At 38.9% G+C, this 23,672-nt stretch overlaps 1 protein-coding gene across 7 annotated transcripts in view; it reads left to right on the forward strand.

The window, feature by feature from the left end:
- Positions 1 to 23,672, forward strand: part of LOC116790290 (VPS10 domain-containing receptor SorCS1-like) — a 271,838-nt gene that overhangs the window by 171,126 nt on the left and 77,040 nt on the right. For all 7 annotated transcript variants that reach the window (XM_032695112.1, XM_032695117.1, XM_032695115.1 and 4 more), the window contains 2 exons: positions 8,792 to 8,865; positions 22,444 to 22,508. In XM_032695112.1, the coding sequence (XP_032551003.1) occupies positions 8,792 to 8,865; positions 22,444 to 22,508 (139 nt within the window). The remainder of the gene's footprint in view (positions 1 to 8,791; positions 8,866 to 22,443; positions 22,509 to 23,672) is intronic.

Here is a 23,672-nt window from a genome sequence, read left to right on the forward strand (position 1 = left end):
TTCAAAATTCTGTGAAGGTGGTGTTGATGGGGACTTTAAAGAGTGAGTTGGTTGTTGATCAGTAATGGTTAGCATAGTCATTTAATTTTGCTGTTGACAGGAGAGAGGTGAGAGTCAACTAGAAAACATGTTTGCACCCCTCTTGCAACATGGTTGTTGTCATCCATTTGCATCATGTCATTGCACCAAACGGGACCAGGAGAATCAGGTGGTGAATAAGAGCAAGAGCTGGAGAGACAGGAATCACATGGGTTCGGGGCTGCTTTTGTTCTCAGAAGTTATCCATCCAATTCAGGACTGATGAGGGCAAAGCCAACAGCAGTCCATGCCTCTTATTGCTCAGTTGTAAGCAACAGGAAATGGGTCACACAGAATCATCCCTCAATCTCTTTCGCAGCCCACTGAGCCTATCACTATGATAAGATCTTTTTTATTTGTTTGGATTCACTGAATGGTAGGGAAATCTGTTTTAACTGAAATAATTTTATGTCCTAGTTTCTTGGGTGTTGTTTATGAGTGAATGCGGTTAATTACTGGGGTTCAACTGACAAGCAACAACTTGTTAAGGTTCAGTGACTGTTACTTTTGTTCCCATATCTCTCCCTGTGTCTCTGCCTTGGGCAGCAGACTTGAATTACCACTTCTGACAGACCAGTCCCTTATTAAGTCATGGCTTTTTCCTTCCAGTCTTGAGAAAAAAAGAGCAGCAAACCATCTGCTGCCTGCACTAATTGCTTCATGATTGCATTCATTGTTCTGGCCGAAAGTACAGTTGTTACTTGGCTGATTTTTGCCACATAATTGCAGAACTACTGCATGCTTCTCCATTACAAATCAGAAGGAAACTTCAGACACAGCAAAGCATTACTTATAAGGCAAAAGCTTGTTGGAGGTCTTGTACATGTGAGTTCTCATGGGTTTAATCAGCTTGCTTGTAGAATGAGGGGTTGTATTTTATGGCAGCATTGCTTACGTATTACTGTGTAATCTTCAGGAGTGCTTTCTGTGTAATCAGAGCATGGAATGTAAGAGCCTCTGGTTCATGTGGAGACATCTTTTGCTATTCAAATGGGTCAGACACACAGAGGAATGGTTAGCAATCAGTCAGAAATAACAGAGCTACTTGAAGAGATGAAATACAAGTGAAATCGGGAAACACAAGTCAGGCAAAATGTGGGGTTGTAATTGCCCAGCTCAGAAATAAATGCACAAAGGCTCTCAAGCACTGAATGGCAGCAGCAGAGGCTGAAAAAGCAGGTTTAAAATGGAGTTATCGTTTTTGCTGCTCCACTCTCATTGTAAATAACTCTTGAAAAGCGAGGCACCCCAAATAAAAGGAACTCTGTCAACACAGCACTAGTAAATGAAGAGGTTTATATTTCCTTTCTTTTTTTCTTATTTTTTTTTCATTTTGGCCTTTTTGAAATATCTGATTCCATCTTCTACCTTTATTGATTGCATGTGTCATGCTGAAGATCAATGTTAAGGACTGATATTTCTAAAGTGCCACAGTTTAGCAAATCAGGATTCTGATACTTGTGAGACAACATATCTTCTGACATCAAATCATATAATCTTCTTCATTTTCCTGCATTAAAGATGTCCACTCCTCATGCAGATAAGTGGAAGAAAAAGGTATTCTTTTATCAGAGATGACAGAGAAGCCACTTAGAGAAGAGACATGGATGCATGTGGCCACAGGATGTCTGTGAGAGAACAGACCAACACTTAACAGTACCTTCACCCCATCTATGCATGTGTTTTGGTCTAATACTTGTGTCTGACAGTAGAGTATCTGCCACAGATGCAGTCAGTATTCACTCTTCAAGATGTGATGGACTATTCTGGATATACTTTGTAATTCTAAAACCTTACATTTCGTTGCACCAGAATCTTTAAGGGTGAATTTTCTTGGAAAAGGATCAGACCAGGAACCTCCAGAGGTTCCTTTCAAGATAAATTATTCTGTTTCTATTTACACCCTCTCGGTTTCAGTAGTAACAGTCACAGCTTACTTCCACCAGAGAAACGAGAATAAAATCCAGATTTATTTTATCAGAAATTACATCATAGTTTAAAAAATAAAAAAAAAAGAGTTGATAACATCAAGTGACATCATTTCAGGGCTGGGTTTTTTTTTTCCACACGGCTGACAACATTTAGAGGACTATTCACTTGGGCTAATGTTGGCTGAGGGAGGCTAATCCCATCTGAAGTTAATGGAGAGGAAAAAAGCTTCTCTATAGTGGTAAGCATTAGCCACTTTGAATCATCCTCTGGAAAAGCCTATCTCTTTTGACAGACTACAGCCACAGCCAGGGAGCTAGTTTGCATAAAGCTAACATTAGCCTATGTGAATAACTCCCTTCCCCTATGGCATCACTCCTGCAACAGTCCACACTATTTATGTTAATATTTGGGACACCACTAATCATCCAAGCCAGATTTCCAGCAGACTTGATTCTCTTTGACGCATATTGAAGATGAAAAAGTCATAAGTAATATGTATGTTAAAAGTTGTTTGTTCCAGCCTTTGCAATGTTGCACTTTCTGCGTGATCTTAGGTATCTTTTCTGGGTTGCCAGCACTTGTGCCAAGGATGGATATGGCCTTCCACACAAAGGCCTTGTGAATGCTATTCTCTATTTTTAAGACATTCCATGTGGTTATGTTTCTGAGCAAGCAATGCACAGAAACACCCACATTTGTAGCTAGGGCTGTGCACACCATTTGTGTGAGGACCCTAAGCACAGATGCCTGTTAGGCATCCTGATAACACATCTAGCACACAATCCTTTGCAAATATGCCTTGTTATCTCTAGGCAAACTGATGAGCATTTGGTGGCAACCAACATTCTGAAAATTAACAAAGAAGGGACATCAAAAGAAGAAGAATGGTGTGGTGTACAAACTATGTTGTAAAATATTCTTTCTTAGAGTACCCATCAGTCTTTTACAGACCTCACTAAGCATGATGTGCTGGGGTAACAAATTAAAATAAAGAATGGAATTAAAAGATGGAAGAAAAAGAAAAAATCACCTAGCAGAGCCCAGTGGCAGCCTGGCGGTCAAGATAGATTTCTGGGCCAGGACTGTGAACTGTGATAAGTAAAACAGAAGGAAAGATTCTCAAGCAGTAATCACTGTGCTCTTTACCACTGACTCACTCATCTTTAGGCAAATCAATACATCCTTGTTTATCCATCTGTATAAACATCAGCCCTCTGTACCCTTAGAGAACTTGTTCTTTTCCTGCTTTTGGGTCCATGGATACATACTTTTAGTTAAGGGCAGATCTGTTGTTTCTCTGCAAGATTTTCTGTGCTCTATCTAGCTCCAGTTTTCCTACTTCCATGAAAAAATTTCTATTTTTCTTTCCATCAGAGTTGGACAGCTCACTGGATTAGGAATAAAAGAATGTACTCTATATTACTGGGTCTGACACTGCTCTCTGTGGTGTTAAGCAACTTCTTTCACTTTTCTGTAGATGACTCACCTCTCCCTTCTCTGTCTCTGCCTCTGCCATTTGTTTGACTGTCCTCTCCCATGTGTCTCCAGTTTCTTATTATACGAAGTGCCTGTCAACACTAAATTCACTTGAAGCCATAGGTTTTAATGTAATGCAAATGATAAACAATAATTTATTTTAAAATTTAAAGCTGTGCATGTGTGCATGAAAATTCTCACACTTTGCTGTAAATTCTGCTGTAACAAGCTTTTTCTGTTCTATTCTCATTCTAATACAATACACTTTTTAAACAAAAATGCATTTATTTAATGCAGTTGTGAACCTACATAGGAAATTTACAACACGACAGAAAACAACTGCAGGATACCCTGTTATTTGTTACAGAGATAGTATTTTTTTAGTAGAGAAGGGACTTAACTTTGAGGACAACATACTAAGTGAAGTGATAAATTCATCATCCCTTGGATTTGAGATTGGGTGTCTTTCCAAATGATACAATCTAGTTCAGCCATCAGTTGTTGGCCTGAATAATTCTCTTTACTGCTTGAGCTAGTGGTGAAAAATCTGCAGCATCTGTTAGGAGGAGAACAGACTCATGATATTAGAGGTTCATTCTTGCTTTAAAATATGTATGCCAGTCAGATTTCTTTAAATATGTCCTGGCAAAAAACATGTTGCCAGCTACTTTTTTTAGCATATGAGTTGAACGCACCGGAGACATCACCCTAATAGAGTTGTTTGCCAGCTACCTCAAAACCAGAACACTGGCTGAATGTGGCTCATATTTGAGAATGTGTGAGTAGTTATTGAGGGTTAGGTAGGAAGACAGCTAAGGGTCATCTCCAGGATGCTATGATCTGATGAACAGGCACAAAAGAAATTGCTGTGTTATGATCATACTGAACAACAGACAGTCTATGTGGCAGTAGTGTGTGGTTCATCAGCAAAAGCAGCTGCAGAGCTGCAGACATCACTAGTGTTTGAACGAGCTGTGAAGCAGGTATCTGACAGCTTTACTGCCCTGATGTGTTTCCATCAGCATTCAATAAACACCAATTATTGGGAAACCTTATTGATGGCTTCTGTGTGGCATGATTAATGCATTGCCTGCAACTTAAAATGTTCAAAGTCTATGCAGCGTCCTGTGAACTTCAGTGCTTCAAGGATATTTAAGCTTCTTAACACTGGAACTTACAAACAGATCAGAGATCAGGGACGTATATGACTGTCAGCACTGTAGTCCATTTCTGTATCCTTAATCATGAGTCTTATGCTTTATTCTAGGAAGAAAATACCATTCACAATTTCAGATTCTTTGTTTATACTCTTCTGTCAAATTCAGCGTTGGTAGAGAAAAACCTGGTCCATAGTCTGATTCAGGGAATAACAACTTGCCTCTCAGCCTTTAGCTGCTCTGAAGAAGAAATGCCCCATGCAGCAATTTCATTAAATATAATATACTTTGTTTGATACCCAAATAAGCTAGACTGAGGTGAGAGAAAGACAGCTTTTTTTGTTTTGAATATAAGAATATGGAAGTTGCTAAATCCAGTCGACAAATAAACTTATACTCCGTGCTGTATTCCATTACAACTTTTTAGGGGAAATCTCTTAAGGAAAAGAAAAATAATCAGAACTACTAGCTAGCTCAAACTATTTCCCTCATGCCACTTTCATCATGCTATTTAAATCACCTTTTCTTTAACCAGACTGGGAAACAAAAAGAGAGAGGGGAGTATCGTATCATGTCTAGTGTAGATAAGGAAAGAAGTTCAGTTTTCAGATGTCAACTTTCCCTTCTCCAGAAGATAGTAGTGTTGTGTTATGAGAGGGCTCTTCTGTAGTCTTGCCATTCAGAGAGTTTATTTGAATCCCTGCTCAGTCTCAGAAGGTATTGGTAACTTCAGAACAACCTTTTCTTTTCCTTTGCTTTTTCTGTTTCCTTATATGAGTGAGGTAGGTGGTAGGTTTCTACTTCACGGAATATTAGGATTTTGAAAAGCAAAACAAAGGAAAACCAGACTGTTAATGATTGTTACACAATCTGCGCATTACACAGAAAAATAAAAGTACAAGAGAAGAGGAAGCAAGAACAGAATTATTCCCTGATGAACCAGAGTCAAGTCTAAGAGATCAATATGAGATTTGTACTTCATATCAGTTTTGTCTCTGTGAAACTAGATATGTCAGATCACTACTTGGCCCTCAGATGAAAACATACATTGAAATGGTAATAGGTTCCTTTTCTATCTGTGGTTGAAAAAGAAGTGTAGCAAAGAACATTATCTAATTCATTCTAATACTGAAAATTGTCATCAGACAGCAGAATGCCAAGGAAAACAAAATGTCATCTCTGAAGGGACTGCATGCACGAGTCTGTCACTAGAAGTCCCAAGAGAGAGAAGGCTTTTATAACGATGGCAAAATACCATGCTGGGTTTGAAAAATATCCATATAGGCACTATAATTGCTAAATGGGGAAAAATAATCCCAGCTGTATCATAACTGATACTTGAAAAAAATCTAGCCTCTGAATACTTCTTTTTTTCTGGTCCAACTGAATAAACTCAGTTAAAAAATGAATGATACTAGAATAAAATATCTGTAAAAAATCCTTGCTGCAAAGGATAGATTTTTTTTTGGGGGGGGGGAGAGGGCGATACATAAGTTGAGGAATTCTGCCTTTTCTAAAGGTACGCTGGTGCTGCTTGTGCTGCTCTGAGTCAGTAAAGGCCAAGGTTGGTGCTGAGATAATGGCAGAGGAGGAAAAAACCATCCTGGTTATTAAAGTGTCTCATCGAAGACAATGAGAGCTTTGGACATGGGTTCCCAGAGAGCTGCTATTTCCCCTTGAGAGCTGTTGCCTTTTCTCACACGCTGTCTCCAGCTCACTGGGCACTGGTTTCTAATTTGAGAGCCCAGCCCTGACAGTAGTATTGCTATATCCATTTCCTGCCTTTGAAACAAACTTATAAAGTCTAGCATTTCTCCACTTTTTGCCTGAATCACGTCTCATTCAGGGCACAGATTAAGAGAAGGCAGGGCTCCCTGGTTGCTGTGCGCTGTCACAGCTTCTGTTCTGCTGAGGGAGTTGTCGGATGCACCAGGTAAACAGCCCCTCTGAAGAACTGTGCTGGAAAAGCCAGAGGGAAGCTGTGGCACTGGGATTGTTCAACCACCTGGCACTGCAGTGGGACTGCAGGCACGAGCACAGAGAAAGCTTTTGCACGCTGAAATTAATCTCAGTTAATTGCTGCTGTCACCAACAAATTCATAACCTGCTGAAAGTTGTACACAGGGAAACTAGAGAGGAATAAGGGTGACAGATACAGAAGTGGGAAAACAAGATTTAGTATGATGACTTCAGGCATCTAAACATCAATGTCGCTGTAAAGCTTAGATCCTATATATCCCTAGTCTGGAAACACACAGGTATTTGTTTGGATTGTTCCCTATTCTTAGCGAAAGGTTGATATGAGCTTCATTAAAACTAAAATTACTGTATGTCAAAGACATTACTTGGCATGGAAGAAACTACTGTGCCAGTAAAGGGAGAATACTGACATCAGAGAGATGATAGATAATAACAATAGCTTATTGTTACTATGTTTTTATTTTTGCTGCAATTATAAAAACGGATCTGGAAATGGATTTTGAATGTGAAGGGGGGGGAATACCTCCTCTAATGGTAAAGTTCTTTAATAGGTGAATTCAAATTACTTTTAAAAATTAAATATTCCAAAAGATTTTCTTTAATTTTCAAAAATGAAAGTTTTCCTTAGTTATAGTTAAGGTTTCCTACAGTTTAAATAAAAATGTATCTAGAATCTTCTATTTAAGGAAAAATAGCAGACTCACCATTGAAGTTTTAAAGTGGATGCATTTCTAGTTACAAAACTAAACTGGTTTCCCTCTTCTTGCTCTTATTATCTTCTATCCCCTCCACCTTCTTCCCTCTCTCTTCGACTGTTCAAGAGAAAGGAAGAAGATGAAAGAGGTGAATTTTTAGCTTTCGTATTTAAAATAAATTTTGACATATGCCAGTCTACTCTTTACCAAAAAGCTGTTGTAACTAGTTTCTTGATGTCCTTCCAAGTTTTTACCATAGAAAAGCTGAGTGAGGGATATTGGGGTTTGTGTTTGGAATGAATAGCCAAATAAGTAGATCTCAAGGTTTTTTGCATCCCAGTCTCATTATTCTTAAAATATATTCAAATCATCTTTCTGATGAACCTGAAGCTTTAAAGTCATAATTTTTTCCTTCTCAGTTATTCTCACAGGTATCCATCTTTCTCTTCCCTGCCACAGTGTGTTCCAAAAAAAATTTGTCAGGGTTTGCACATGAAGATGCAGATTGTTGGCATTTTATGCAAGATCCCTAAAGTGGTGTCATGAAAAGGGAGATCACAGTTCAAAAAGGTGTCCAACATCTGCCTTGCCATAAAGGGTACTGACCTAGTCTATCAAGCAAAGGAGAGAAGGGAAATAGGATGAATCTGCAAGAAAGTTTAGGGTTGACTGCTTCTCAGTTCTTCCATGTGATAAATTTGAAGCTAAATAAAGCAAAAGAAATCAAAGAACCCAAATGATCCTTCTCTCTATTGGCCTTTCGAGAATTACCTGATGGCAGCATTTATGGGCAGCATCTGTTTGCAAGTGCTCTCTAACAGTAACATTTGTACATCATTCCACAAAGGCATGTCAAACTCTTTCTAATACCTGTAACATGCCTTTTTGCTGACCTTTCTCAGCCTGGTTTGGTATTTATCATGAAAATATTTTCTGAAATGATTGATGTGTTTGAATATTGTTTGTGTAACCAGAGTAGGAGAAGGTGTCACGTTGTTTGCAGGAGAAGGACAAGAGCAGAGGGAGAATCATGGGTTTCTGTGCTATAAGCAACTTGTGCTATTTAAACTCATCCAGTCCTACAAGAGAAGTTTAGACATGTTGGAACATTTTTGGTACCAGATTGAAAAAGCTGTCTAAGGATGGCACTGATAAATAGAATGAGAATGTCCTCAGGACATGGAGGAAGGCAAATGGATGATGATTTTTTATTCATGGCAGGTTGTTGGGTGTACACATGAAGTGATTCCTCAGGTAATACCAGTTGTGTCCCATATCACACATCTCAGTATTGTCTATGCCAATAAAAGGCACCACAGACACCTTTCAGCCACCTCAGGTGTGTCCCTTAGAGTCTGGAAGAAGTAAAAGTCCAAAGTCACTGTCTCAGAAGTGATACAAGGTTCTTCAGATTAATTTCTCTGATGTCTCTGTGTTATACTGTGATTCATGACTGTTTGTTTTTGTCCCCAGTTATTCAGTTCAGTGGAGTTTGGCAGAAGATGGCTGCTTCTTCATGAGGGAGTTGCACCAAACAGATTCTACTGGTAAGAGCAAAACCCTCTTCCTCATTTCCTAGGCACAACTTCCCCATACATACAGAGATGTTGAAATGAGGTCTTGAAGGCAATATGGCTGAATGCAAACTGACCTGCTGATTTGTTGAAATTAATTTAGAACTGGTATGAAAGGGGCATTGTGTGTTTATATGACACTCAAATATTGGGTCTTTGATCTAAGGGTGATGCACAACTGAACCATGCTGAACAATAGTCTGAAGAAAGCATTGATTTGGGATAGGAGAGTGAAGAGTTCAGTCTGATCCTGCTGCAATTAAGGGCCAAAGCCTGAAGTCTTAGAGTCTTTGAGGATACCAGCATTTCTGCCACAGGTAGCTGTAGATTCCTCTAGTGGCTGGTGATACATTTTTAACTACTGTTAGACCTATGTAGTCCTTGAAAGTTAATGACCATTGAACTAAAGGCACACACACTTCTTCATTATGAGCTTAAATCACTCTGCAGTAAAGCTTCTAAGCAGCAGTGCAGTGTTTCCAGTCAGATTTCCAGCTGTATGAATCAGCCATGTGTAAGTTCCTCCTGCTGAATCTTTGAATGTCAGTTGTTTTATGGCAATGGCAAAGCATTAGCAAGTCTGATGCCAGAGTTACCATGCAGAAGTATCAGGGCTCTTTGTCACTAATGCAAGTTGAACTCTTTGCTGCATTAGCGTATACCATACGATTTGTATCTAAATTCACTTAGGGGCATTACCTACGTGGCTGTGATAGAATTTGAGGCATCTGTAATGCATGAGTTGACTTAAATTATATAGTCCAAATCAAAGATAAGGTTTTTCTTGCGTTTTGCCTTATTTCTCTTTTTGCTTACACTGGTGTAAATCTGTGAGGTTTCTCATCAACTCTTCATGGAAGCAGCAGTCTGCCTGTGAACAGAACTGGACTTACGTCTTGTGAATATGCCTTTCAAAGAGAAGCTTTGAAATAAGAAGGAGCTGAACCCAATGGTTAAAATAAGACCCCCATGGTAGTTTCTAAACTATAAATTTCTGCCAAACCCACAGATTTTGAACATATCAAGATTCAGGAATGGTTCACTCAAATATTTTCTTTTAATTTATAAAAAAAGTAAGAGCTCTAGGTCAAATTTACTTCTAAAGTTAAATTTATATTTAGTCTGCAAAGGATATACCAGAGATTTTGTTTGCTGCTCCTGCTATTTAATCCTTTCTCAGAACCCGTGTTAGCTGAAGCTTTTGCAAGCTAAATTTCATTTTTGGCTTAAACTTGTTTTTATGTAAGTGTCTGTAGACAGACGTGTGTATTTCTTTCCTGTAGAATTCCTAAAAGGGTCTCAAAATTTCAAATGCAAACACACAGCTCTACACATCTGGTTTTTTCTGGGCTAATAAAAGCAGAAAGTCATAGAAATCTGGGTACCCAGTCTTTGAGATGTCCAGCAAAATTGTAATCACTGAAGAGGGTCAGAGAGATGGAAAGACTGTCACTGTATCCACATATTCTGTACAGTGCTCCCAACCTTTTGAAGTTTCCTGTTATTGCTTACAGATCTGGTTTATTGTAAATTGAGATGATGGATGCCTGCAATAAAAATAATGATGAAAATTATCATTTTCCCTTTCTGTGGAGCTCAAACTTTGAAGGCCTCTTAGAACCTAACAAATAAGACAACTCGGGCTTGGAACTTCAAAGGCAAAGAGTAAGTTAAAAGATGAAAAGATGTTGCAACCACCCATCTAACTTCCCTACAGTCAAAAACAAAGCATGAAACTGCAAGCCTGTATTTTCACCTTGAGTAGAATGTCCTTTGTATAACACATGTCAGTATAACCTAGACTGTACTTCTGCTATCAAAAGTAAAAGTAATCAAACTTGGGGAGACAGTGTTGCATCTTATTCTGGCTTATTTATTATGACCATAATCACTCTGGAAAAAAAAATACTGTTAACTGCAATTCTATGGACACTGTCTGTTCTCAAACCCATCTATAGTAGAAAAGAGCTGTGCACGTGTAATTGAGACCCTGTACCCCACAGAGAACAACACTGGGCTTTTCTATGGACTTCCATTCCTGTGCAGACAAGTAACCTGAGGATAAGAGACACTGAAGTGCTGAAGCAGGGCAGCCCTTTGCACTCAATGTGTGGCCACTGCTGACTCCCCATGCAAGAAAAGCAGAAGGGAACTGGAATATAAGAAGGTGCAGCAGTACAGTTGAAATCCAAATTTCTGCAGCAACATCTCTGTATCTAGTGCTGGTGCACAAGGTGGATAAAACCTTGCTCAGTGCCCTATGGTTTGTTGTTGGTAGGGGTTTCTTTAATTAATTATTTTGATGAGGAAAAATGCAGTCTTATGAATCTGTTAAGCCAGAAGACTGACTTCAACTTCACTTATTCTTAAGAGCAGAAATAAATAGTGAAGTAAAATGTCCCAAAGTCACAACTTTTCAAGAAAAGCAGAATGTGGAGTTACTCTCTCCTGTTACTGGTGCTTTCTCTAATTTAAATGTGTTTGAAGGAATCAACCAGGACACAGCAGTAATGGGCAGAGAATGAGGGATATTTTCTGTTATCTAAGGAAGGCTGAGGAGTTGCTTTAATACAGATTGCTTCCAATACTGTCTAAACTAGGACTTCTCTAAAAGTGGAAGACACAAAGCAAGGCCTGCATTTAGTTACACTGCTTCTTTTGATAGGAAGGGTCATCTGGAAGACTTTAAAGACTTTTACATGGATTTGAAGGCTTGGTGAAACCAAAGATGTGTTTTCCTTGTTGCTCACTGATATTTTCATTGCTATTTTAGTCTCTCATATTACCTTGTAAATAGTTTGTGTATCACTCTAAGTCTTGTGAATAAACACCACTGGGCTTCCTAGTTTTAGTCTTGAGAAGGCTCTACCTGCAAATGCTGTCAGAGAATTTTTAGTGTCTTTTACAGCTGCATTTCTTATATATATTTCCAGGAGAATTTTCTTCTTTATTTGCTTATTTTTTGGCTGCTCCATGAAGCACTGCCTTCTACTGCTACCCCAGAGAAATTTAACCCTGTGAAGGAAAACACTAAGGCAATCTGATAATGCCTACTACATAACTCTGAGAAAACACTCTGTGTGGACACAATTCAGCTCCTTGTAACTAATACGTATTTTGTATTCTTGCATCCTCTCATTAAGAGGAGTCATTAACATGGAAATAGAATATTTGTTTATTCAGAGCTCCTCTGTTCTCCCTTTTCATTCTTCCACCTGCAGCTTCAAGTGGTGCCCTGACATCCACACTTGTGATGAAAGAAATGTAATGTCACTTTGTGGAGGTAGATATAAGGTGAGAGATGAACAGATGAACTCAAACCGTTAAAATTAAAGGGTACTGGTTTCTTGTCTTAAAAATACCACCAAACAACAAAATAAAACACATGTAGAAAACGGGGATCTGTAATTTTCTACCTCATTAAAAGGTAGTGAAGACACATTTGTGCTGGGCAGGCTTTAATGATGGACTACTATAAAACTGACATCTCTAATAATTGCTATAATTTGGGTACCATCACATATCTGTTTGCATAATCTAAGCATGTGAAAATGGTATACTGAGGAAAATGTAATCCACTCAGAGAGTCAACCACGTTATGTGTCAGATGGAGACATGAAAGAATCCCCACTGCATACAACCCCAAGGCATGGCAGTTCTGCACTGTATCAACAGTTTTCATGGTTTTTATAATTTCTATGGCAGCTTCTTGAGATTTTGCTGTTAAATGTACTGTGACAGAAAAATACATGAAAGTTATCAATGTACTTGGTAATTCTGGAATTGTACTCTATGAAAATACCCTAATTACTAGGAAGGAATATTCTAAGAGATAAATACTTCATCAGGGTAATACAGAAACAGCAAGTTAATGTAACATGGATTATTGCTGATAGCATAGTGTTTACTGATGTAGTTGACATTAGGGGAAGAGAATGCAGTAGATCCTAGTTTTAAAAAGTTGGATAAATTCTTTATCTAAATACTTCTGAGTTTATTTTTGTGACACTTGGTCATTTTTGATGTACATTCCTATGATGGAATTTTGCTGGTGAAGATGCTGATTTGTAGTGAATACAAATGTGAACACAATTGGCCAATCAGTTATGTTGGGATTACATTACATTTTTCTTCTTTTTTTAAAGTGGTCCGGTCATCTGGTCAAAGTTCACTAATGATACTTGTGACTTGCAAATCCAAATATCCATGACCAGTAGTTGCAAAAAACCTGGTCAAAGTGCATATAGTTCAATATGGCCAAAATATATATGCAGACATTCATTGCTCATTAAAAGCCAGGTTTTTATTCTAGTCCTCAGATCAAGACATGCCTTCCACCAGAAATTATTTTCTGAAAGTCAGTAAGTCAAAGTATCACAATTGGAGCTGTCTGTAAAAAAAATAAGAACATAAGGTTGAAAATCTCATTAAAATGTCTGGAAAACATAATTTTTTTTAAATCGAAATGAGACATTTTACTTTTTAATTATAATCAAAACCCAATCTTGAAAAACTTGAGGGGGAGAGGGAAGAAATAAAACCAAATAATAAAAGTGTCTTAAAAACTAACATAAAATGAACAATACAGAAGCCCAGCTAGTAAATTATATCATCAAGTTATAATCATTATCTATACAATGGTATTGATTTTATTTTTTTACTTATTTGGGTATTGCACACAGCCCAGCAAGTGGGAGAAATACAAAAGAAATACAACTCCATACTTCAAGAAGATCAGAGAGCTGTAGCACCTTTCCTTTGAAAACAGTCTGAGAGAGTTGGGGTTGTTCAGCCCAGAGAAGAGAAGGGTCTGGGGAGACCTTAGGGCCCCTTCTAGTACCTAAAGGGGCTACAAGAGAGCTGGAGGGCGATTTTTGACATGGACATGGAGTGATAAGGAAAGGGGTAATGGCTTCAAACTGAAAAAGGGTAGATTTAGAATAGATATTGAGAGGAAATTTTTTCCTGTGAGGATGGTGAGGCCCTGGCACAGGTTGCGCAGAGAAGCTGTGGCTGCCCCATCCCTAGAAGGGTTCAAGGCCAGGTTGGATGGGGTTTTGAGCAACCTCTTTTGTGGAAGGTGTCCCTGCCCATGGCAGGGGGTTGGGAACTAGATGACCTTTAAGGTTCCTTCCAACCTAAACCATTTATGATTTCCAGTAGGGTCATGAGTTCATGATGTTAATGATTCCCTGAAGAAATTAAAGGAGATGTGTCAGTTTGATAAGAGATGTTTCTAGGTCTCCACTCCATTTTGTGTTTTTCTGAGGATAAGAAAGAGAAGCAAATGGAGACAAATATTGTAAAAGAAGTAGCCAACCTTTCCCCTCAAATAATACAAAGATATGCACACACACTGAAGGGGAAAAAAACTGGTAAGCAGCTGGGAGGACAGATGAGTAGATAGGGCTATATTTGTGTTTCTTATATGAGTAGTGGGAAAGGAAGTTAATCTTCACAGTATAATTATAGAGTATATATCTTTTCCAGAGGAGGCTGGAGACTGTATTTTAAAAGCTCTGACTGTGTTCATTGGAGCAGCTGAAAGAGCTGAAAATTAAGGAGAAAAGGTGTCACAGCCCTGTTAAAAACTTCATTATATTCAAGCAGTTGGAGCGAGCTGGGAAAACTGTCCCAGTGTTCTTGTCAGATCTTGGCTTGGTGAGATTTGCACACCCCCCCAGGTGGGCTGAAACAATTTAAATGGCACAGTATCTAGGCTGTTTACAAACGATGCTGTGTATGGCTGAACAAGACCTTTTAATCACTACAGGGCAACTGCTGGAGGCTGGTGAGAAAGATGCCAATCAAAGTGCATTGTGACAGTCTCTCCAGAAAATCATCCACTTGATCTAGCACATAAACCATATTCTATGAGTTGAAATGTACCAGAAATTTAATTAAAAATTTATGTGTTTCATAGCTTAAATATGGTGGATATGGGCACATACCAGAGGAACCCATGTCACTTTTCAGGACATCTGAATTAAGCAACCGACTGATGGGGAATAACAAGAGTTGTAGGGCTGCCCTTCTGCTTCAGCACTTCAGTGCTTTTTTATCCTCAGGTTACTTGGCAGCCCGGAAATGGAAATACATAGAAAATTTTCCTTGGTTTTCTTTTTTTTTTATTTCCCTGCATTGAACACCAAACATTTGTTTCCAGTTTGGCTTTGAGAGAAAGTCAGACTGAAGGTCTATCTGTAGCTCTTTCTTTGTGATACAAATGAAATCTCCCAGATTTATCTTGGGAATTAGGATTTTGTTCCTGTCTGGCTTCCAGAGTTACAAACTCCCCAGCCCCATGTGGATCAACAAGGACAGAAAAATGCACCATTGTCTTTCTCTTGTTAAAGGCTCAGTTAGACTCTGGATTTATGATAAGGATTAGTTCTTAAGAAACTGAGATCCAAAATACATGATTTCTTCTCTGGATAAGATTGAGAGAATTATGAAGTCACACAGCAGCAATTGGTAGCCCTCTGGTCCACTGAGTCTAAAATAACCAGATCCTCTGGTCCCATCAGTTTCTTGAGAGACCTTGTAACTCCTAATCAAAGCAGGATTCATCAGAGCAAAGTATAACTTCTCAGTCCCAAATCCTTAGTCTGGCAGAGTTCCACAATGTGGGTGAAAAAGGATTCTCAGCCCTCTTTGCATATCATGGGGACTCTAGAGATGGGTGTAAAATACTAGTTGGAATGTTCTTCTAAAAAGTCAGAACTGAGCAGAATCTTGACTGTTTATCTGACTGCCCTCTTTCTTCCCCTAGAGTCTCGTCCTCCAGTTTTGAATAGAGAGAATAGGAATTTACACCCGAAAAAGCTTTTTGAGACCAAGGAGCCCCAGTCTGATTGATGTGTAGGCTGATGTGTTTTGGTTTTCCCAGTTCAGCAGATTTATCTTAAAATAATCATCCAGAGATACTTTATAAATGCTCACAGGCTCCCACGAGCTTCAGCTTCTCTCCATCATCCACTTTCCCTCATTAAAGTTCTGCAGAAGTAGGCAAGCATCCATATACAAGGTTCAAAATCTTGATTAGGGTGCTACTCTGCAGCCTGCAGTGCTCTCCAGGACCTGGAACCTGTCAGTCTCCAACGGGCATTGGGGTAAGCAGCTGATTTCTCTGCATGCACCTATAAAGGACAGACCTTGAGAAGGTGAAGCAGTTTCGCAGTTAAGCTACCTGTGGATTTGTCTAGACCTGTGTCAGGAAGGTTTCACTGCTGTGTTGTGTTGTATGTTTAATGAGTAGCACACTGTGTTACCAGAGTTGACTTTGCACTCTTGCTCTAAATGACTCGCTGGCTTCCTCCAGAGCTTCCTGACTCAGGGCCACAGCACTACAAGATGTGTCTTATCACAGTGGGAAATTGTGATCCTATTAGGCTGTACCAGCAGAGAAGCCGTAAGTCACGTAGGTTTGGTTTATGATATCAGGGAGCTGAGTTCAGAGGGTATAACTAGGGGGTACCTTCTTCATTCTCTCCCTTCAAGCCAAATTGTAGTCTTAGGTTTCCTGCAAGATGTGAAAAAGAGATATAGGACAGGAGGGCTATTGTAAAATCAGGATATAATCCTAGTAACTGAATTTTATCCACTTAATTTAGATTGTTATTTTAAGACATTCCTCCCACCCAATGTTATGAACAGTAGATAGCTACCTCCCTGAGAATTCACATCCATTTCAGAAATTTAGCCAAGTTGCCTCTCTGGAGCTTTCCACGGAAAGCTGTGGTGTTACTGCAGCAGAGGAGAGGGCTTGGTTTGCTACTGTCCTCAAAGCTGTGGGGTGTGTACATAGCATGGTGTGGAAGCCTGCGGATAATTGTGCTCTAGGGCTGTAAAAAGTGATGGTGAGAGTAGAAGGGACTCCCCATGGCCTGGAAATGACAACACTACCCCCATTTACCTACTCATCTATTCTAGTGTTAGCAGCAACAACCACCTGTTTTTCTGTCAGTGCTGTGAGGTGGCACAACTAGGAGAAATTGGGCTTTAGTCACTTAACTGCTATTTTCTGTCAGTTCTAGAGAAAAGGGGACAAACTGAGTAAAGCATACCATAGGATGGATTTGGCCCAGTGGCTGCTAGCTGAATTGCACAAAATGGTGTCTGATTGCATCTGATTGGACAATGTGGGAAATAATAGGGCAGAGATGTAGCAGGGAAAACATAATTAAATTAATATCAGGGTAGATTTATTAGCCAAATATAAAGAAATTAAGTGCTGATTTATGCCTATCTGGAATCTGGCCCTAAGTTTTTAAAACATGTCTGGAGAATGTGGTTAAGTTAAAGCCAGAAAGAAGTCCGTAAAGTAGGAATAGTAAAATCTGTGAAATTTCGCATAATAGGGACTGAACTAAAGAAACCACAAGAATTGCCTCCCACACTAAGCTTCCTGGGATGGATTCACTGATCTCTGCAAGCAAAAAAGGAGCAGAGAGTATCTGCAAAGTCCTCATGGAGTCAATATAGTAGTAAAAGAAAAAGAGCCTGGAGGACTCTCAGGCTCTATTTTTGTCTCTGCCACACAGCAACTGTGTGATCTTGGTCAAATCAATGAGGTCCCTGTGCTCTTGACTAATCAGTGGAGTTTATCCATAAAGCTGAGAACAAAAATTTTCCTCAGCCCCTGTTTCTAACTTGGTCTCCTTGTCTCGTACTTTTCCATAGGTCTTGAACAAATCAGTAGCGTGCAGGGAAGGTTACTTAAAGGTCGATTGTCAAGTGCTTTTGTATCTTTGGACAAAAAACTCCCTGTTCAGTGCTACATGTTACTATTTTATGAGTGGCAATTAGGATTTAAAGTGTTACAGAAGCATCAGTGGGACCAAAAAGTTGATGTTACCGAGGACTCCATGAGCGTCATCCACTGTTGTTTTCATTCTGTCCTTAAAAACAAAAACCTGCCATTCACTAAGTTGAAATAAGCTGTCTGTTTTTTAACATGAAGTGGTGGGATATGTCCCAGAGGCGGTGGGGGAGCTGATTTTGCATTGGCAAGATTTACGATAAGGGATTCGCATGGATGCTGAGGCTAAAGGAAGATAAATCCCCAAAGGCAAATTCTACCAATAATTGAATTACAAAACCATTATCATGTGCTGAACAGAGCAACTTTATAGCTCTATTGTGACAGGATAAAGCTTGTTAGAATATTTATGTTCATAGGACAACTTTGGCATAAAGATCTCTAAGAGTACATTCTCTTCCACCTGTCTTGTTGCAGCTAGTTAGTCTTTCTGTGTCATGCAGTATATGTGGAGATGGGGATATGCTTAAACTGGGACTGGGAAAAAGGAATGCTGAAGGTCAGGAGACATCTCAAAATAAGTAACATGTTAAGAACAAAGTCATCTGCAGAATGCAACAGAGGAAAATGAACATTTTAAATAATGACTAGTCAGGCTGGATTTTCCAAGCAGTGTGTTAGTTTTCTGTTTGGTATTGCATTGCAGCCACTTCTGAGCTACTCTGAGTCAGTTTTGATAAGTTCAAAATGGCCAGAACTGTATGGATCTCATTCCATCCACGTTAGTAGAGGCATGCTGTTATCTGTCATTTATCAGCTGTCCTTTGCTGCATGAACAAGTCATACCTGTTTATCCCCCAAAGAAGGCGAGGTATAGTTATAGGAGTCCTAATTCTGCACTTGTTCATTTCCTCTGAGACATGGGAAAGCTGCATAACATCTCTGTCCTCATATAAAGAATGAGGACAGAGACATTTCGCACTGGTTCTGTCTGTGAAAAGGACATAGTAGCATTTCTGTTCTTCCAGCCTTTCATTCTGGGCCATTTGCATTGAAGATTATGTAAAATAACAATGTCTTTTATTGTCTGACTTAAAAGACCTTTGATCTTGGCTGCTGCGAGCATGTATGATACAAGGAATACATATGGAAAGACTGCCATAAAGTTTCTTGTGCATATAGTCCCAGATATGGTTTGACTGTGTCTGAAGTCAATTATCCAAAACTGAAAGCACCCAAAGCTACTTTCTAGAATGCACAAACCCTTGAGATGCAGTCCTTATTGTCTGGTGTTTCGAGTTCTTTGTTTATGAAAAAATGGTAGTTTGAATTTAGGTGCACCAAATGGAAGCTTTTGCTTTCTTCACAATGATGTCTTTTTGCAGTTCTAAGTGGTCTGACTGCCTTGCAAGCCTCATCAGTTCCCAGCATCCATAAACAATTACTTTTGTCCCTAGAAGTGAAAAAAGATAGAAGAGGTGGAAACCCCAGGATAACAGGGTCTCTATTGAATTTTCTTGGCTCAGAAGAGCTGACAGGCCAAGGAAGCCAAGGTTTTAGAAACGTTTCAGACAGAGAAGATGGCAAGGGGTTGGTCACTACTGAAATATGCCAACTAGCATTTACTGTACAATGGGCAGTGCCAGGCTGCTTTTGTTTAGCTCAGCCTAGTTCTTAACCAGAGGATGATTTGGGGTCTTTTCCCTTTGCTGCTTCTCACGGTGGATATAGAATCTGCATTCAGAGCAATTACTGCACTGCAGCCAGTGATATCGATTTGTGAGGCTCTCAAGTGTAGATGACTACTTAGCAGGCTTGATGATGATTAAAATTTTAGGAAGCAACTTTGTAATAGGACTGTGGGGGTCCTACATTTTTCAAAATGTGAGCATCTCCAGTGTAAAGGCAGTGAGGTCATTGCCTTCCACTCCTCTCAGCTTTTCGAAATCCTCATTTTCCCAAAAGATTTTTTTTTCTTTTTTTTCTATCTTTTTCATTTTTCAAAATGTCCAGACAATTATAGCAACAAAACAGTAGAAGTTAATCACAAAAATACAATAGGCACCATTCAACAGAAAGTATTGCAAGGATATCCCCTGAAGTTTCAGGGAGTATTACAGAAAGCCTGAGATTAAAGGGACAGACAAAGGGCATGCTGGCATTTTACCACAAAGTGAAAACATAGACTGCGGCAAGAAGTAAAGTTTGTGGATATATGAGGGTTTGGTCTTTGAGAATGAATGCGGAAAGGGAAGAATGGATTTGAGAAATATGAGAAAAAAGAACTGCCAATGTAGTGAACAAAAGTTTGCTCAGAATAGGGAATGGCAAAGAGAAGGCTGCCCGGGACCTTTAATTACAATCCTCTTGTAATTACCCCTTTAATTACAATTCATAGTTTATCTGTAATTTGTGTTTTTAAAGGTAGGTAATAAACATATTTCAGGTTTTCAGGGTTACCTGCTTTGGGACTGTTGCCTAAAATGGAAGAAAAGTTTTCACTGTTATCATCACATTTGTAAGTTGCAGGTGTTAGGAGATATCAAAGGAAAGGAAAGCCTTGAGTAGATGAATAATGTTTATCACCAGTCATATTTCAGCCATCCTTGTTCTGTACATCCTTAGGACAACTGATGGCCTAATTCTACCTTGAACTGGAGCTTCTACAGTCCCAATACTGGCTGTTGTAGTGTGAGACAAAGTAATATGCAGGTGACTACAGCTACAGCTGTAGCCTTATAACTTTCAGGGGTTTATGAGTCCTGATTTTTATATGGTTCTCTTAAATCATCTAAGATTTTAATATAAATTATGACTCATATCAGCAGTGAAAGTAACAGTGACAATCACACCCCATCCATCAGTGAGATATATCATTCTGAATTGGCTGTCTTTGCTTGAGAAGATGCAACAGAGGTTTTTCTTGGAGTCAGAATAGCACTGTGAGGAGGAAACTCAAAAAACACGTAACTGTAGACTTGCATGCTTTAACTAGGGCAACAAGTTCTTTGCTGGATAAATACCATTGTTGTGTGTCTCTGAAGAGACAAAGTGCTCAAATTCATGGAATATATTCCTTGTTTCTTTGCAGAGTTCACATCCCCATGGGGGTGTGTGAGGTCAGGAGGAGGAATGCACTGACAAAGCTGGACTGTGTTTTCTGTTCTTCAGCCCAGTTCCAGGTGGGCTATTTTAATAGTCCCAGTATTTAAAGCCCACTTAAATAAACAAGTCTGAAGAGGAGATATGCCATATTGTAAGATTAGTCCTTCTACCATTTCTTTAGCCCTATTTGTCACTGGCATCTATCTATGTTGAACTGAATTGTAACTAGCAGGCCCAGCATTTTGGCCCTAAACTTGCTGATGATGGCAGGTATAAGAAAAATGCCTAGGAATGTGTTTCTTTACCACCCACTTGGTATCAATTATCAGGAAGAAGAGAATTTTAAATGGAAGTTGAATGTTTAGGAGAATAAGACCTTGCCATAAACTTTATTAAAAATGGAGAAGAGGTGAAAGCAATGCTGGCCGAGAGTATTTTCTGAAAATTCAGTTCCCAGAAAAGGAGAACAAAAAAATCCAAACCTTTTCTAGCTGGTGAATTGCTACAAATTTTGTCAAGCAAAGCTAAGGATTAATCAGGACACAGATAACCTTGTTATTGTTAACATTTTTATAATAGTTATTAGTTAATGCACATGATGATTAAGCTCTGGAGGTGCCTCTGATTGCAGTCAGTGGGAACTGAATTAAGGTCTAAATCACTGTTTGAATCTCACTTCTGATTTCCTAAAAATTAATGAGGCTCTGAACAGAACATCTAATTTGTCTATCACTGGAAATGAATGCATGTCTTCCCTCATGGTTCTATTAACTTGGAGGTCAGGCAGCTAACAAGAAACTGTTGTTTAACCCTTAGCTTTAATCTGGGATTATGACTTGGGTGATAGGACTAAGACCAGAAACAAGGCTGATTATCAGAGATGTTGCTGAGGCTACTGTACAATGGGATTGGTACATTCTTGCAGTCAGCATTTCCATAGTTCAGACTGTCTGTCAAACCACTGGCCATTTGGATTCTTCCAAGGAGTTGATGAGGCCAGACCAGGGGAACCTTAACAATGGAAGCAGAACTTGGTTCCATAAACCCCTATTTGTCATACTCATTATCTCTATTTGTTCCTTGTTAATTCAGAGTGAACAAACAGTCATTTTCTGAGTCAATGTGACATTTCTTTTATTAATGAAACACATTTTTGTTAGATCAGAAGTGATAAAATGTCCCAGGATAAAATGAGTTTTTAAAACTTCTTAACTAATGAGGGAACATTGATCATTAAGAGTGTCAATTAAGCAAATGTGCATAAAATGTCCAATATAAAGGAACAGCTATAATTAGTATGCTGGCAAATGCTATTATCTCATCTATTAAAGTCTTCTGTATCCCACCCTGAACTGAAGTGCATCCTTCTGACCAAACCAGAAGACACACCAAAATGGCAGGTGTCAACGGGAACAGAAACAGGTAAGTGTCCACGTGGAAAGAATTGAAGGGGTCAGATAAAGAACTCATAAATACAATGGCATTGATTAGATAACATGGTAGAATTTCTTTAAAAGATTCAGCTTTATTTTAGGGAAAACTCCAAAATGCTTTCAAAACTATCAGTTCTTATTTGTGAGTATGAGTTTATGTCCATTTAAACAGGATCTCCTGTGAAACTAATTTCTCAGACATTCATGGTATATGTTGTTTTTAATACCTTTATCTCAATCTGTCTTTTACAGGTCTATGATGGGGAATGGTAGAGAGCCTGATCTCGTGCACCTGGAGGCAAAGACAGCAGATGGTCGTAAGTAGATCAGCTTTTAAATATTGTGGTAAACTGGACTTTCCTCATATTCTTGTAATCACACAATATGACAGTAGAAATCTGACTTCTTTTTAGTTGTTCACTCATTTAATATGAGTGGTTTGGCTGTTTCAAGTCAGGTCTGTCCGAAGACAGGCATTTCCAGAAAGGCAAAAAGTTGGGTTTAACAGGCTGTGAAACGAGTCAAGAACACGGTAAGGAAGAATAGATGCTAAGCAGTAATTGGAGCTACTCCACAGAGCACTTTCATTTCTTCTTATGTGACTTTTGTTGATGGGAACATGACATTGCAGAGAAGTTCCTGAGTCACAAAGTCTAGCTGCTGTTTTTTTCACACAGTACATAGCTTCACCTTGTTCACAGCTTTATAGTTTTAGCAGACCAGGGATACTCTGCCTTAGGTATTGTGTTTGAAAATACCTTGTTTCTCTCTCATTAGAAACCTTTTAATGATCAGCCTAAGTGTATTTTTCACTGTTCCTGCTTGTCCTGTCATTGTCCTTCACATTCACCAGCTCCTTTTCCTCCCTCCTTTGCCTCTTGATGTTTTTTTTCCCATTCCAGGAGCCTCCTTTACCTGCAACTCCAAAATATTCTCCTAATTGACCATAAATTCTCTCAGGCACCCTAAGCCACCCACTGGCCTTTTCTCCTCCCAGCCATGCTTTCTCAAGGTCTATCTTTGAGCTCCACTTTGCAGATCTTTCTCCTTGGATTTCTTTCCCACTCCATTGGATTGCCCCAGGCAGGCATGAGACTTGAAAGTCTGGCTGCCATTGATCAATACTATAATTTCATATTGTTTCCTCAGTAAGCAGCAGCTTTGCTGCAACATAACAAGAAGATTTTTACCATTTTAAATACAAAAGTATTAATGATGCATTCAATTAATTACTTTTTAAATGAATGAATTTCTCCCTTGAATTTTACCCTCAACTGCGATGGTGTTACTTATAATGTCTATTTTGTCACTGTAAACTTGAAAACTGTCTGAAAAGTTTATTGTGGGGTAATGTGGTTTTTAACTTCTAGAAATTTATCTTGAAAGAGAATTTTTTGGAAGATGAATTTTGAGAAGAAACAGTTGTGATAGAAACTATAAAGTTTTAAAGGTTTCCCTGTCAAGATATGCAAGATAGCAAA

The sequence above is a fragment of the Chiroxiphia lanceolata genome, chromosome 8 (assembly GCF_009829145.1).
Source record: "Chiroxiphia lanceolata isolate bChiLan1 chromosome 8, bChiLan1.pri, whole genome shotgun sequence".
In the NCBI taxonomy this organism is placed as follows: Eukaryota; Metazoa; Chordata; class Aves; order Passeriformes; family Pipridae; genus Chiroxiphia; species Chiroxiphia lanceolata.